The sequence below is a fragment of the Galeopterus variegatus genome, unplaced genomic scaffold, assembly GCF_000696425.1.
Source record: "Galeopterus variegatus unplaced genomic scaffold, G_variegatus-3.0.2 Scaffold888, whole genome shotgun sequence".
NCBI lineage: Eukaryota > Metazoa > Chordata > Mammalia > Dermoptera > Cynocephalidae > Galeopterus > Galeopterus variegatus.
In genome coordinates, this window is record NW_007726999.1 from 155220 (window position 1) to 172434 (window position 17215).

The following is a 17215-nucleotide window of genomic DNA, read 5'->3' on the forward strand; positions in this document are numbered from 1 at the left end:
TTTTTTTTTTTTTTTCCTTTTTGTCTTTTTTCGCAACTCAGTGTCGCGCCCGCACCGGACCGGGACCGGCAACAGGATTGCAACCCTCGGTGCTGCGCCCACACCTCGCTCAGCCAGTGAGCGGGAACCGGTCTGTATGTGGGATCCGAACCCTCGGCGGGAGTGCCGCCGCGCTCCCAAGCGGCGCACTGTAGCAGTGCGCCACCGGGCCGGCCCCGAATTCCCTTAGCTTTTGTTTGTGTTAGAAAGATTGTAATTCTACTTCACATTTGAAGGTTAGTTTTGCTGGATAGAGAATTCTGGGCTGAATTCTTGTCTTCTTCCTTCAGCACCCTTAATTTATCATCCCATTCTCTTCTGGCCTGTAGGGTTTCTACTGAGAAATCTGCACAGAGATGTATTGCAGCCCCGTTGAATGTTACGTGTTTCTTTTTTCCTCATGCTTTCAGTGTTCTTTGTCTTTGGTTTTTGATAATTTGATTATGATCTGCCTCGGGGTATTCCTCCTTTGATTGAATTTGATTGGTGATCTCCAAGCTTCTTGTACCTAGACGCTGTCATCTTTCTCCATGCTTAGGAAATGTTCAGCCATTATTTTCTTGAATATGCTTTCTACATCTCTTGCTTTTCCTCTCCTTGGGTATGCCAGTTATGCAAAGGTTATTTCACTTGAGGGAGTCCCATATTTGCAGTATTTCCGTTTCATTTTTTTCTTATTTTTCTTTTTGCTCCTCTGATTGGATAATTTTATTTATTCTATCCTCAAGCTCACTGATTCTTTCCTGTTTGATTGTCTGCTGTTGGAGCAGGATTTCTTTTTTTTTTTTTTTTAATTGATTCAGTTCCTTTGTCAAGTTTCTTATTCTGCTCCTGGATTGTTTTGCAGATATCATTTAATTTTCTATCTGTATTTTCTTGTGCCTCCATGAACATCCTTAAGAGTGTTACTCTGAATTCTCTTTCAGACATTTCGTAAATCTGCTGTCCTTCCGGGTCTATTGCTGGTGCTTCATTTGTTGTTGTCATATTTCTCCGTTCTTTCTCGGTCTCTATGTCTTTACATTGATGCCTGGGCGTTTGAGGAGACTGCTACCTCTTTTAAGTTTTGTAGGTATTCTTTGGTAGTGTTAGACCTTCACTGGTAGTGTTAGACCTTCACTGGTAAATATTAGATCTTTGTCTCTGGTCTGTGGTTTTGGTTAATTCCAAAATTGGAGGAATTTCCTGTGGGGACCAGCACTCGAGCTCTGTGGTTGCACTGAATTGGTGCTTTGATGCCGATTCTCTGGGGAAAGCTTTTTGTGTGGACTGGATTTTAATTGTTGAGCTTTTAATCACTTCTGGGTCTTCTGAGGTCAGATATACTTGAGCTGTGCAGAAATTCTGGCCCAGGACTGAGTCTTTCCAGCAAACTATGCCTGCTGCAGTTCTGTCTTCCTGACCAGTCCTCATCGAGTGGGCCTGTGCCAATTGGAAGGCAGATCAGCTGCCCATGCTGCACCCCTGTATTACCCCGGCAGCCCAGTCTCTTTCCCACACTCCATATGCTTCCCATGGGGTGAGTTGTTCAAAGATTTCTTGTGATGATTCACTAGTATCTGGGTGGTTCCTTTAGCTACTGCCCTTGCTCCTATGTGGGTCCACGGTAACCTTGTCAGTGGTCTTGCTGGCCTGGGGGCTGTTGGGGTGCACTCCAAGTCCCTCTTCTCCCCTGCAGACTCCAGGAAACTTCAATCAAAAGGCTCACCTGTGGCTTTTGCTGGCTCCCACTCCTGTATGCTGTAGCTTCTTCCTGCCTCTCACAGGGCCAACATTGAAGCATCAGGGGTTTGAAACAGTTGGAGCAGTTTCTTCTTCCTCTCTTCATAGCTTCTCCTGCTTTCATGAACTCTGCAGGTCAGTCCTCCTCTTTCCCCAAGCTCCACCTTGGCAGTCTTTGCTTTTTAGTAGTTGGAAATTGTTTGATTGTGGGGGAGAGTGACACAGGGAACCATCTATTCTGCCATCTTGATGATGTCACTCCTCCCCTCCTTGTGATTCTGATAAATGCTGAAGTGAGAGATTCAATGCTATAGGTCAGTGACTTAATCCTGTCGTAAAAGGTTACCAGTCACTCAGTGTCACCAGATAGCTTCACAGGAAAGTGGAGGTTCACAGCAAAGGGTAAGTTGTGACCAACTTGCAGAGGATGCTCTTGAAGGAATATTTTATTTTGGCTCCCGTTGTTGGCATTTACACAGTCCAGCCAATAGAAGTAGTCCATCCAATACAAATGCCCTTCCAAGGCCCTACCAGGACTTTCAGTGGATCCAGAAGAGATCAGTCGTGGAGAAATAAGAGATCCTAAGGCATTTAAACTACTATGATGATCTAGAGTTATATGTTTGTTGCTTTTGAATGTTATGAGACCTGGTTATTAAGTGTTCTCTAGTTTTCAATATCAGAATACTTTCATATTTTTCAACGTTTATCTGAAATCTAGGCAATTTATAATAACTACATATGCTTCCAAGTTTTTCTCAACTGGTTAACTAATAGGTAAGTTAGAATTTAGTCTTCCTTTAATGGTTAACATTCTACCTTACATTAGTAGAAATTCATTTGTGTAATGTTTAAAATTTTTCAGTGTTCTTGATCTTCCTAAGGACCGTGGGTAGGCAGACCTTATCTCCATTTTTCAGAGAACAAAATACAGTCCAGATTGACATTTTCTGTCTCATCATACATAGTAGCATGTGTCTTCTGATACCAACACTCTATGCTACATCCTGAATATGGCTAGAATTTTTTTTACATTTGTTAACCTTAAAATACAGTTTCTGACCTGTTGGTAATGTCACCAGCCAACAAGTACAAGAAAGAGAAAGAAAAGTTAATAATGGAATTTGCTGTTTTACAAGTAAGAATTGTAGTCTCTTTTTCTTGAACTTTGAGCTATTTTGAAAATATGCAAAGATGAGGCTTAAAAATCCACCACTTGAGATTGGTGTTAGTTTGTGATGAAGTTTTCACTGGTCCACAATGAGATGAAAGTAATAAGGACAAGGTATTATGAGAGTATATTCATATGCATACATATCTGTGTGTATAACTAAACCCTCTCATCTCTACACTTTAATCATTAATAGGTAAAGCCCTTCAAAATTACATCCTAGGTGTGTGTGTGTGCACACATGTGTATTTTTATATCTTCAAATAACTTTTGAGTGTACATCTGTAGCTTCTTCCCATAATATCTTGCCTTAGTCCGTTTTGTCCTGTCATAACAAAGTACCTGAGACTGGGTAATATAAAGAACAGAAAGTTATTTTCTCACAGTTCTGGAAGATGGAAAGTCCAAGATCAAGCATTTGGTGTCTGGTCCTCATTGCTGCATTTGTACATGGCAATAGTTGGAAGGGCAAGCTACCTAAGGCTGCATGAAGTCTCTTCTATAAGGGCCTTAATCCCATTAACAAGGTAGGAGCCCTACTGGCCTAATCACTTCTCAAAGACTGCACTTAATACTAACACACTGGCAACACCTGAATTTTGGAGGGGGCACATTTGAAACTTAGCACATGTGGACTTACCAAAGGATTGGTTTTCTGAACACTCCTGACCACTTGAGGGCTCAGTTGTCTGAGGGCTATGTTTGAAAGCAGCAAATTGTGATGTCATAAGCACAGTTAATGATTGCCCTTGCCCTTGGGGTCCCAGGCCCAGTTTTCTTTACTGTGAATGCACAGTTTATCCTGTTTTTCCTCCCTTCCTCTTATGTCTGTCTTTGCCTCCCTCATCTTTCTCTTCTCTCTCTGTTTCATGGTCTCTCCTCCTCTCCTCACTCATCTCCTATATCCCCGTCTTCTGTCCCCTTCCGCTTCCACTTTTCTCCTGCCTCTCTTCCCTCCCAAATGTCCCCCTTTCCAGTCTTCTCCTTCTCTTTTATTCCCCCTCTCTGATTTAATTTCTATTTGTCTAGGAGTAAATGATTAATAACCAACATTCCATATGTAAGTACATGTCTATTAATAACAATTAATCACTTTAATATAAATGGAGAGCTCTAATTTCAAAGATCTGCATCCCTGAAAGTTATCAAAGAGCAGTAGGCTTTTGATTTCTTAGTAATGGGCACTGTCTTGTTTATGATATTCCTAGTGGTAGTAATAATGATAACGCCAACAATAATGTTTTATTCTTTTTTATTATGGCTAATATTTACAGAGTTTTTAACCACTTGCCAAATATTATTATAAGTAATTGGTTTTCAGAGTGTAGTCCAGGAACCCTAGGGAATGCCTAAGACTCTTTCAGAAGCCTGTGAGGTCAAAACTATTTTTATAATTCTGTGATACCATTTGCCTTTTTCACCATGCTGACATTTGCACTGATTACACAGAAGCAATGGCTAGTAGTCATGGTAGTCTTCGTTGTCAGCACTTCCAGAAAGGAAAAAGAAAAAAAGCCAATTTTATTTTAGAAAGTCCCTGATAAAGCAGTACATTTTATTAAATCTTAACCCTTGAGTACATGTCCTCTTGATGTTCTGTGTGACAAAATGTGGAAGTACACATAAAACACTTCTGCATGTATGTTTGAGATGCCAGCTGAGTTATTCACCTTTTTCATAGACCACCATTTTTATTTGAAAGAACAACTGGTAAGTAAACTATGCTTATGCAGACTTGGGTATTTGGCAGAAATTTTCTTGAAAATGGATGAAGTCAGCCTGTAATTTCAAGGAAAACACCTTATTGGTCCAGTTGCCCAATTGGATGGTGCTTCCTCAGGGGACAGGAGCTCCCAGGGGCCATCTCAGTGCTAAACAATGTGAACTCTTTTGTAGCCAACGCATGCTTATTATTGCCATTATTATTATTGCTTATTATTACAGAAAAATTGTGCTTTGAATACTTATGAATTTTCAAATAGCAGAGCTAAAAAATATTTTTCAGGGTTTATTTAACACAAAACCACTCATTTTATAGATTAGAAAAATAGAGCCCAGATATTAAAAGCCATATCCAAAGTAACACTCTACAAATGCATAATTTATAGCCTCATCTTATATTTTATTGTGATTTAAATTTCCAAGTCCTTTTATATGTACTTTTTCATTTGATCTTCACACATCACTGTGAGTATATAAAGCAGTTGAAAGATAAGGAAATTGAGGCTTAAAGGAGATAATTCTCTAAATGCACTGCATGTTTTCCTGCCCTTTCAGCTATTATCTCTGAGGGCCTGAAATAAGGCAGTGCAAATGGAGAGGAAATAGAATCTATAAAACTTGGCAACTAACTAGATGCAAAAGAAAAGAAAATGAAGGAGCCAGAGAAATTCTTTTTAAGTTTTTTGTTGGGCTCCTGGGAGAGTACAGTTAACTGAGAAAAAAAAAAAAAATGAGAAGGAATGGATTCTGTCATCAAATGTTTACTGAAGTCCTTTTCATTGGCACTACAGTGATCTGCTTTGGAAGATTCTTATGATGTATAGAGTATATGCTCTTACTGTCTATTTGGAAAATATGACACGAATGCCAGTAACTCTAATTCAAGGTAAAAGGTGGTAAGTGCCTTAAGAATGGCTTAGTTTAAGTCCTGTAGCTGTTCACAGGAGGGAAGGAATTGCTTCTGGGCTCAGGGAAAATTTTATGGAAGAGGAAGCATTTGAAAAAGGAGTCTTGCAAAGTGGTAGAATTCAGATGCACAGAGATCATTATGAGACAAGAAAGTTCAGTTACAGAAAAATAGAGCAGGGCATGGAAGGAGAAATATCTGGTATAGACGTTAGTAGCAATATAGCATGTGTGTAGGGTGGATTATGAGAAGTTACCGTTACTGGAAATAATTATTCCAATAAATTGGAAATGTTGGCCACAGAATAGGAAAATAGTAAATACCATAATGCGGCATATGTGATCAGTTTTCCAGTTTGCATTTAATTTATATTTTTTAATGACACTTGCCAAACACATGTCTTTTTAAGTACAACTTAGTTATTTTTTTACATATTTTTTTTTCTTGGACTAGATTAAGGATTTCAAGTTCAGATAACATAACTGATCTTCTCACATGTTGTTTTATAGTTTTAGAGAGGATTGTGCCAAATATTTTACTATGATCTTGTTTTTAAAATCTACAGTGGCTTACTTCAATTAAACCTGCAGTCTTTAGATAACTTCATTCTCCTCACATTTCGAAATTCCATCAGTCCTTTAAACTGCATTTTCATCTGAACTACATCCCTGTATCTATCCTCAAATAGCTTAGCTTTGTCTTCTGGGTCTTTCTTCTCCTTTGGCATTAGTGTTTGTTATTTTGCACTGCAGAATTAATCCGATTTGGATATTTATTACTATTTCTTTCCCTAGATAAGTCAGATAAATATGATCCACGTGATGTTGAAAGGCTACAACAAGATGATAACTGGGTTGAAAGTTACTTAGCTTGGAGACATAATATAGATGAAACACTGAAGATGCTTGATGAGAGTTTTCAGTGGAGGAAAGAGATTTCTGTCAATGGTAAGCTGTTCAATTTAACCTTGACAGTGTAATATCTCCTGCATAAATGTTACTGTTTTACATTTATCTAATCGTGTATTTGCACATATTCTTGGCAGTCAACATAAACACCAGAATATAATTATTTATAAGGACCCAATAATACTTTCAAATGTGATTGGAAATCTAAAAGCTGTAGGTAATTTCAACAAACAGTGAAGCGTTTTTTAATCAAGCAAAGAAATGTAAATCTGATATTTCTAAATCATTTAATTACAGAATAAACTTTTAAACTCAGTAGTACTTGTTTTCTTACATAGAATTGCTAGTTTCTGGTGACAAGCAGCAGAGATATGATTAAAGGGGGTGGGGAAAGATAAATCTCTGAAAGTTCTTAGGGAACTGCTGGTGAATGAAACAAAAACGTTGGCGTGTGCAGCCTTGCTGTATTGGTCCTCGGCCTCACCTGAGGCTGGACAGGCCTATTGTTTGTTCCTCCTGCTAAAGGATCTCACATTTTTCTTAAAGTATTTTCCACTTGCCCCAAGGTTTTAAAATATATTAGAGTCTACTGTTTATCAAGCTTTATAGAAAAATACCATTTTATTAGAGAGATCAACGTGATATTTTTTTCACTGATTCTGAGACTGTAATGTAGATATTTACTGGCATGTTCTCTTGAAATTATCTAACCATGATAACATTTGTTTGCAAGTCATTATGTGAAACACAAATAGAATGTGGAAATGTATCTACATGTCAAGGGAAATGGAGTTTTTCCGTTTCTGTCACCTGTGTCTCTGTGGTGTTTGTTTCATCAGTAGGAAACACCATATTTTATTGCCAGGGTTTCTTTCCAGATGTTTGAATAAATTGTATCCTTTTTTAATATCAGAATTACTGCATAGCTTTGTCTTTACATTGTGAGTTTTATCTTTAGGTTCCTAAATTACAATTACTGATTAAAGTTTATCACTTTTTAGACCTTAATGAATCCTCCATTCCCAGATGGTTGTTGGAAATTGGTGGTATTTATCTCCATGGTTATGACAAAGAAGGTAACAAATTGTGTAAGTATATTTAATTTGTGCACTGGATTTTCAAGAGTTTGAGATGTAGGTATCAATGTGAATTGAATTAATAATCAGCAGTACTTTCTCCATATGTAGCACACATCAAGTGTCCTGCATTTAGGGATTATTAGGGCCATCTTTAACAAGTGTCAGATACTTAGTCACTGTGCCTACTGTTTGCATTGTAATAGAGTAGGCAATAAAGGCACACAGCCAAAATAATTTAATTCAGAGTTATTATCTTCTTTCTAATTCAACTGAGATATTAAAATGCAACTCATTATTTTTATGGAGAATCTTTATGACAGTCACTAAAGGTTGCTAAATAACCCGTGATATTCTCCCTTTAGTTTCTTCTGAAATATGTATACTAATGGGAGGAGCAGTAACAATCATCTCTGTTGTTCAGATGACTCCCTTGTGCTTATCTCCTGCTTGCTCCGAATCCAGCTTGGCTTTGTCCCAAGGGTAGCACTTGGCAGGCATGGTCGAGCATGCTGAACAGACATCCTGCACTCATCCTGCTTGCCTTTTCTGTAGCATGTGCTCTGTCCCTGCTTTAACAATACTGTCTTTGCCTTTTCCTCTTGTCGCTGCTACTTCCTTTTCAATCTTGTTTTCTCATTTCTCTTTCTCCGCCTGTTCCTTAAATGTGCTTTCCAGGCCTCATTCCTTTTTTGGCCTCTTTTCCTTTCCAGCACAGTCTCTTTGGTGATCTCAAGCACCTTGACAGCTTCAGCTGCCTGCCCCCATATAGTGGTGACCCTCTACCATCCCCAGGCCATGTGCAACTGAGCGTCTACATCTCACCACTTGCTGTCCTTCTGTGTTACCCACCTCAGGCCCACGTATTGGCTCTTCCTCAATATAGCTTCAGTTTGGCCCCTTTTCCAACATGACTAGCCACTTCCTCAGTTCAGTCCCTAACTACTGCCCCCGTGCTCCCAGCCCCTTCCCAGGTCATAGCCTGTTGGGTTTCTTTCTTGGCCTCTTTCACTCTACCCTCTATGCTGCTGCCCGAGTGGTGCTTCAAACTAGGAAAACCAAAATGCCCTAGGGTTTCATTTCGAGTCCTTCAAGTCCAGCCATTGTCCTCTGTTTAGATTCTCCCCTCCCTGCTCATGTGTCGTCTTAGCTGCCACTGCCTGAACGGGCTGCAGCGTTCCACCTGCTGCACAGCACCCACCTGTGCCTCCATCCCACCTCTTTCAGGGTCTTTCCTGTGGGTGGAGCACTTTTTCTAGTGCTTGACAGAACCAGTGACTTTCTTTTTTGTTAGGCACAATGAAGAGCACTTCTGGGTTATTACTAAATAGTATTTATTTACCTGTGTTTTCCTTTTCCCCTTACTTAAAGTTTATTTACTTCCTAAGAAAAAGAAAAATAGTTTACTTTTCTGCTACTCTTTAATTTAAGGTTAACAAGATTTAACCTCATTTCTCATTTAAAAGACAGAAGAGGTGTTTTTAATCAGAAACAAAACAAATTATAAATGAAGAAAAATGGCAACAGAAAGGCAATATATATATAATAATATTATAATGCCATAAATCTTTTCCTTATTTTTATATTTTGCTTTGCTTTTTAAAGTCTGGATCAGGGTGAAGTATTATATAAAAGACCCGAAGACTGTGTTGGACAAAAAGAAACTCATAGCATTCTGGTTGGAACGTTATGCTAAGAGGGAAAATGGGAAACCTGTAACAGTGATGTTTGACCTGTCAGAAACTGGAATAAATAACATAGTAAGCATTTTTCATTAGTTCTAAATCATTGTTTATCATGGCTTCTTCCCTCTCTTCTGTCCTCCCTGCCAACCAAATATTGCTATAAAATTTAGCTAACTAACTTATGTTTGGGATTTATTTTTTTCTCCTTGCATTGTGAGTTTACTCAAACATGGAATAGGGTTTGCAAAGAATTAAATTTGTTTCAGAGTTTGGCATTAAAACTGTAGGTTTCCTAGTACTGTTCCTTGTGTGATACACAGGATGTAGAGAGTTAGACCATCAAGGCTGGTAGGAGATGAGTCAATGTGGTAACAATGAACTTTTATATTGAAGCTAATATCCTACAGCACCCACCCCTGTGCCTGGCACAGAGTAACACATTCAGTGAATAGTGATCTCTATTATATTATATTCATACCATGTTTTGCATTTGCGAGATGTTCATATGACTTTTGCACTTACAGCACTTTGTGATTTTGTTGGGTATTTTTGTTTCCTTGTTTGGATTTGTTTTCTGTTTGTTTGCTTGATTCAGTTAGCTTTGGAAGCCAGTTTTCTTCAGGTAATTTTGCCAAGCTTAAAAAATAAGTAAAACGCAGTCATTAATTTGAGTTCTTGTGACCTTAGTGGTAACTACAAACCCTTCAGCAGCAGTTGAGAGCGGTTGGCACATTTATTCTATTATCTTTTACATTTTTAATCAAAGATGATTCTGGTAGCAGTGAAGTAGCATTCGCAAACTTGCTCAGGGCAGTGTTGAAATTTTTTTTTCAATCCATTTGGCAAAGTATGTTAAGAACCTTAAGGTATTTGTATTTATACTCTTTGCCTAGTAACTAACTTCTAGAAATCTAAAGAAATAATCCTGAATACAAAAAAAGCATTGTACACCAAAATGTTTTTTCAGAGTGTCATTTAAAATAGTGAAAAATTAGAAAAAAAATTAAGTATTCAGTGTGGTGAAAAGGTAAATTATGGTATATCAGATTGAGGGCGTATGTGTATCTATGTAAAATGATGGTTATAAAGAGTTTATAGTAATATTAGAAATTACCTTTTTTTAACTTGAAAAAAGCTAAATAATTATAATATGGTGAGATGTAGCCCAAAGAAAGGAAACCTTAGACATTATAACACAAAAAACCAGGCTAGAGAGAGCTGTTAACAAGAGTTTTTTTGGGTGGTAGGACCACAGATTTTTTTTTCATGTCTCTATTTTGCTTTTTGTTTTAAAGAATCCAATGCCCTGGATTTTTCTAACCTAGTTTTCATGCCAATGGGTTTTAATTACAGAGGAAATTATTTTATAACCAAAATCAAATTGTCTAGAAATATTTTGATCATGATTCTGTTATTCTTTGTGTATGATAGTTTTCTAATTATTTAACCCAGAATCATGAAAAATAAACATTAATGTTTTCTATTGCCATATATAGGGACAAGAATTGGTTTGAGCTGTCTGATTTTTTTCAAGCTACTTATGATGGATATCTCATCATCTTTAATTTGTAAATAGGTTTATTTGCATTACTAAGTCAACCATTATTACTATTTTAAATTACTTGAATCTTATTGAATAATTTATTTTTATATATGACCCCTTCATAATTTACAAAGGATTTAAGTCAGCTTATAAAGATGTATACAGAATTACAAGGCAAAACATAAGAAAATTAATTGTTAAAGTTGGGCTACCAATTTAGATCTAAGCTTTCAGCTATCAGCCTGAAAGAAATGCAATCATTTAAAATTATTCACTGGCTCTATTTTAAAACCAGTGTCTTAGAAGTGTATCCATTCCTGATACTTGAACTAGAGAGAAAAGTCTTTCATCGGTCCTCAAGGGAGGACATTTTACAAGATAACAAATATCATCTCAAAAACATTTTCATAGAATGCAGATTTCATTGAGCTATTTTATGTAGTATCCACTAATAGACATCCACCAGTGGCATCCTATCAAATCCACTCGAATTAGCGGTAACTCGAGATTTTATGGGCAAGGATGATAGAAACAGGAATATTACGTGAAGACTATTTAGGCAAAGTCTCTGGTGGCTACAGATTATAAACTAGGTGACAAAATTTTTATTTAACTAGTTCTTTTCTGTTATTTTCTTTGACTCAACTTCAAATTTTGAAACTTAATGCACAGCAGATATAATAATATAATGAAGGAATTATTGTATACTAGGATTTGTATCATAATAAATACTTAAGATGGTTAAGGATGCTTACCTTCAGTTTATTGCATTTAGAGATGCTGCAACTCACATGCTAGGGATGACTTTATAGACTATCTCATCTCTAGGACAACCTGCCTTTCAGTAATTGTGATTGATTATAGTTTGCCTGGTTCTATCTTTTATTCCACAGTCTTTATAAAACGGCTGATCAGTATTAGTGAATCAACCTTTGGCCATGTAGTGACATGGAATAAAATGATCCCTGTGAATAATAACCCTAATGACCTAATTTCCTGTTGTTGTGCTCAAAGCAGTAGAACCAACCAGACAGCTATGTTTATAGTCTTCCAGAAATTGGAGTCAATGAGTGACACTGGAAAACTAAAAAACGAATTCTGCTTCTCTAAATAAAAGGAAAGAAGCCGGAAGTTAAGTAGACACAACAGGGCGATGTGATCAGATTAACTTATGTAAAAAATTAATAAAATATATTTTATTGTCTATTATGAAGTATAAAACCTCAAAGATACCAGAATTTACATACAAACATAGTATCATTCTAGGTAGTCAAGTTATAAACTGTATACTTGTTTCAACAATTCTTTAGTTATTCAGCAATTCTTTAGTTATTCAACAATTTTTAGAATTTTCCTTTGGGGATTGCTTTTAGATCCATTTTATGCCCCGTTGCCTTAGCAGCCTGACGAATGTAACTAGTTTGAGGTAATGTGAATAATTTTAAAACATCACTAAGCATCTGATTTCTTCAACTTATTTTCAGGCTACTTATAACTATTTATAAGTAGTTTAATGACCTGAAACCATAATCCTTGGGAATATAGATATTTATATATGAGCTTATTTTTTTAAGAATTTAATAATTGTGTCATTTGTATTTGATAATTTATCACCTTTAGAAATCTGCATTTTAAAGTTCTCTAATGTGGGCAATCTTAAAGATTTAATCTTTATTTTAGGACATGGACTTTGTACGCTTTATCATCAACTGCTTTAAGATTTATTACCCGAAATACCTCTGTAAGTAACTTACTCCTTTATAAAAATATAATATATTGAAACTGTAGACAATGTCTGAGAATTGTAGAGTTTTGTATTATTATAGGTTTTCATATCTGAAGCATTGTTTTCTGATGAAGAGTTTTAAATGTATTCATAGACATGTAATAAGTGCATATTCTGGTAGGTAAGTACAGAGGACAGTTTTTTGTAAGTAATGGTTGTCCTTTACAGTTTTAAGAGTTTAAGTTCAAAACTGTATATATGGCATCCTACAATACACACACACATAGGTACAAAAAGAAAATACATTTACTTCCAAGATAATCCCATTTTTGCTAATCTTTAAATTTAAAAATCCATTTAAAATATGGAACTTAAAGCAAGCTTACAAGAACAGATATGCAGTATTGATAAAGTACACTGTGTGATAAGCAATACTGATATATAAGGTAAACTGTGTTACCAACTGCTGTTTAAAAATTGTCATTAACAAAATACTTGACTAGAATGCACTACATTTGAATCTGGCATTTAAAGTTTGTTTTTAATTGTGATTCTTCATTAATTACCTGAATGAAGAGCTCCTCAACCTTTTGTGTTTATTTTTTGTTTGTTGCATTTATATGATGGATTTCCCCTGGGGAAATCAAAATGCCAATCCGCATAAGCAGTGGAATATATTTAACCCTAGTGGGTTAAAAGTGAAAAGACTGAAGAGAGGCAATAGGGACATCAGAAAATGGAAATTCACAGGTCTGCCTGGGCATATTCCTGCCAAATACTGTAATTAGGGTCTTTTGGGGCTCATGACTCAGGTGATACTAAAGTGTAAAATCCTCAAATCATCTTACTTTGGCGTGCTTTAATATTGTTATCATTAATGTGAAATGAGGAACAGACAAAAAGCATGGTGGATATGGATAGTCAGTGCCACCCCAGCCTTGTACTCTTTAGACAGAGTACTTGTGAATGTTTTTAAATAAAGAGAATGACCAATAGAGTCCATATTATTAGCTTGTTTCTCTAATGGACAAAACGAAAATAAAATATTCACTTGTTTATTGAAATATCTAAAGGAGTTTGTGAAGAGCCACTTACAAATAGTACAAATATCAATATTACTTTATTAAATATGTCCAAGATTCTTTTAAGAGAACTATTAATAAATAAATGGATCTTTGTAAGGATGAATTGGAATGCCATTCATTTCAGTTAACTAGAGATAATGTATATATTCTACCTATGTAATGTGTTTTGCAGACATTGAATTTTGTGGAATTAAATTGATTCTGTTCCAAAATCTGTCATGATATATAACTATTATATCTTAACATCTTGAGTCCTGTTCTTTCTAAGCATATCCCAACAGCATACCTTTTTTACACATACCTTGTTCCTTTATATGTACTATACTTACCCTACATAAATATAACCATCTAGGAGGTTCTCTGCTCAGAGTAGAATGAAATTACATTTGATTCATCTGGAATGGAAGAATGAATTGTATATCAAAAATTCCCTTTGTGGTTTCTGGTTCTTTTCTCACAGTTGTTAAAGGGCTGTTTAATATCTTCAAGTCAGTGTGCAAATAATACTTCTGTATTTTGGAATTACTGGCCTCTTGGAGCTCATAATATTAATAAAAATAGAAATAATTTTTTTTTTTTTGTCTTTTGTCTTTTTTCCGTGTCCAGCAACGGATCGCAACCCTCAGTGTTGCCCCTGTACTGGACCGGGGACCGGCAACGGGACCGCAACCCTCGGTGTTGCTCCCGTGCCTCGCTCAGCCAGTGAGCGGGAACCGGTCTGTATGTGGGATCCGAACCCTCGGGCGGGAGCGCCGCCGCGCTTCCCAAGCGGCGCACTTATCCAGTGCGCCACCGGGCCGGCCCAAAATAATTTTTGTTTCTTAAAACATAATGATTTATTAAAAGGGGAGGGGGCAACTGTGAGACTGGTTTAACAATATAATCTCTAAAAAATTATAATCAAAACCATAAATTAGATGTGGAAATGTTTTTAAAGTTCAGTGGCCTTCAGTGCTAATGTGATATGCCACATCCAAAGACTCCACTTACCCTATTTTCTTCTGTACATTTCTGCAAACAACAAAAGCAATGAGTGAATCAAAGAACTGGCTATTTGCCAGAGGATGGTGATGGTGCATTATTGATTTTCCACAAGCCATCCTCCTGGGCGGGCCCCTCACTTTTGAGAGATGTTCGTTCAGTTTCAGCACCACTCATACTTCACTGAATCAGGATTCAGTCAGCCAGTTCAGTTTTTACTTGCATTTAGGTGACCATTTTTTTCTAGGCCAGGTATAAGTGATATTACATTAGAGGTACTAAGTCACATTCAATAAATTTCTTTTTTCATCTTTCAGCAAAAATAGTGATCTTTGATATGCCTTGGTTAATGAATGGTGAGTATATTATTTATGCTTTCCTAAAACAAAATGTCTGGTTTCCTTTTCCTTAACTTTGCTAATTTAGCTATAACATATCTAGTTTTTTTAAAGAATGTTTATATTGTACTTGACATGTACTTTTAAGAGGTTAGAGCTAGAAGACTCAAAGGCTATTCCTAAGCATATTGGGATAACATTCTATCTCCAGGCTCTGGGGACACCTACTAGTCTTCCCTAAAACCAGCCTCAAGATATTCAACCATTCAGGTAAAACCATAGCCAGAAGCCTCAATTTGCCACCCACAGATAGAGAATGTCAAAAAACACAAGTTTGGCTGGGTTCTTCTCATGGGCTTCTGGTGTTGAGGAAGAAGGTGAGATGAATCTGAAATTCACCCTGAATCACTGTAGTCACATGACCCCTTTTGATAGTCATGATATATTTTTTGGTAAAAATTTTTTGAAAAAGCCATTGAAAAACACTCTTTGTGTTTGCAAAAGTTAATTGTTACATAATAAGCAGCAATGGAAAAAATCAACAAAACCAAACTTGGTTCTTTGAAGAGTTCAACATAGTAGACAAACTTTTAGCCAAATTGATGAAGAAAAAAAGGACTCAAATTATTAAAATCTGTAATGAAAAGAAAGGGCATTACAACTGACCTTACAGAAATAAAAGGATTATGAGGTAATACTATGAACAATCATGGCAAGAAATTAGATAACCTAGATGAAATGGACAAATTCTTAGAAAGATACAAACTATGGAAACCTACTCAAGAAGAATCAGAATAGAAGTATAACAAAGGAAATTGAATTAGTAATCCAGAAACTTTCCACAAAGAAAAGCACAGTCCCGGATGGCTTCACTGGTAACTTGTACAAAACATGTAAAGAATAATTAACACCAATCTTTAACAAACTCTTCCAAAAAATAGAAGTGGAGAGAATATTTCCCAACTGTTTTTATGAGGCAGGTATCACCCTAATGCTGAACAAAACAGGAAAAGAAAACTACAGACCATTAGTTTTTATGAATATAGATTCACCAATCCTCAACAAAGTCCTAGCAAATCAAATGCAGCAGCATATAACAAGGATTATACACCATGACCAAGTGGGATTTATCTAAGAAATGCAAAGTTGGTTCAGCTTATGAAAATCAGTGTCATCCACCATATTAATAAAGGAAAAAAAGCTATTTGATCATCTCAGTAGACACAAAAAAAGCATTTGACAAAATCCCTCTCATGATAAAAGTACCCTCTCATAATAAAAGCACTCAACAAATTAGGAACAGAATGTGCAGAGTTGTGAAGTTATAGGGACCACAGTAGTCCACACATTATCACCCTCACTTCTGGCGCAAACTGCAAGGTCAGGAGATGACCAAAGTCACCCTCAAGTTTGATAATTCACTAGAAGGACTCCTAGAACTCACTGAAAGCTATTACAGTTGTGGTTTATTACAGGGAAAGGATTCAGATTAAAATTAGCCAAGGGCAGTAAAACATAGGGTAAAGTCCAGGAAAGCACCAAATGTGGAGCACATTACTTTTCCGGCATCAGTGTGTGGCAGTGTGCATGGAGTATTGCCAGCCAGGGAAGCTCACCCAAGCCTCAGTGTTCTGAGTTTTTATTGGGGCTCCATTACCTGTGCATGATTGATTGCTTATGCGTTTGATCTCAGTCTCCAGGTCTGTTGATACTGTGTGACCCAAAGCCTCCACCCTAAATTGTTCCAGTATGACCCAAGGCCCCTAGGCAAATAAAGATAATCCTATCAGGCATAAAGATTACCTCCCAGAAGCTGAGGGCGAAGGCCAGACCTCTCTTTAGGTAAGGCTAATTCCTTACCACACAGAAGAGAACTTCCTCAGCCTGATAAAGGACGTCTTTGAAAAACCTGAATCTGAAAACCCACAGTTAACATCATACTTAGCAGTGAAAGAATGGATGTTTTCCTCTAATATCAGGAACAAGACAAGGTTGTCTGCTCTCACTGCTTCTATTCAACATTGTATAGGAGGTTCTAGCCAGGGCAATTAGGCAAGAAAAAAAATAAAAAGCATACCAATTTGAAAGGAAGAAGTAACACTATATCTCTATTTGTAGATGACATAATCCTATAGAAAATTTTAAGGAATTCACACACAAAAATATATTAGAACTAAAAGCAAGTTCAGCAAGTTTGCAGGATACAAAGCCAAAACACAAAATCAGTCAAATTTCTATATACTAGCAATGAATAATTCAAAAATGAACTTAAGAAAATGATTTCATTTATAATAGCATCAAAAAGAATAAAA

At 36.5% G+C, this 17215-nt stretch overlaps 1 protein-coding gene across 1 annotated transcript in view; it reads left to right on the top strand.

The window, feature by feature from the left end:
- The window catches only part of MOSPD2 (motile sperm domain containing 2), a 61222-nt gene that overhangs the window by 19601 nt on the left and 24406 nt on the right, over positions 1-17215 (top strand). The window contains exons 3-7 of the mRNA XM_008573187.1: positions 6356-6508; positions 7471-7557; positions 9151-9305; positions 12454-12514; positions 14883-14921. Coding sequence (XP_008571409.1) covers positions 6356-6508; positions 7471-7557; positions 9151-9305; positions 12454-12514; positions 14883-14921 — 495 coding nt within the window. The remainder of the gene's footprint in view (positions 1-6355; positions 6509-7470; positions 7558-9150; positions 9306-12453; positions 12515-14882; positions 14922-17215) is intronic.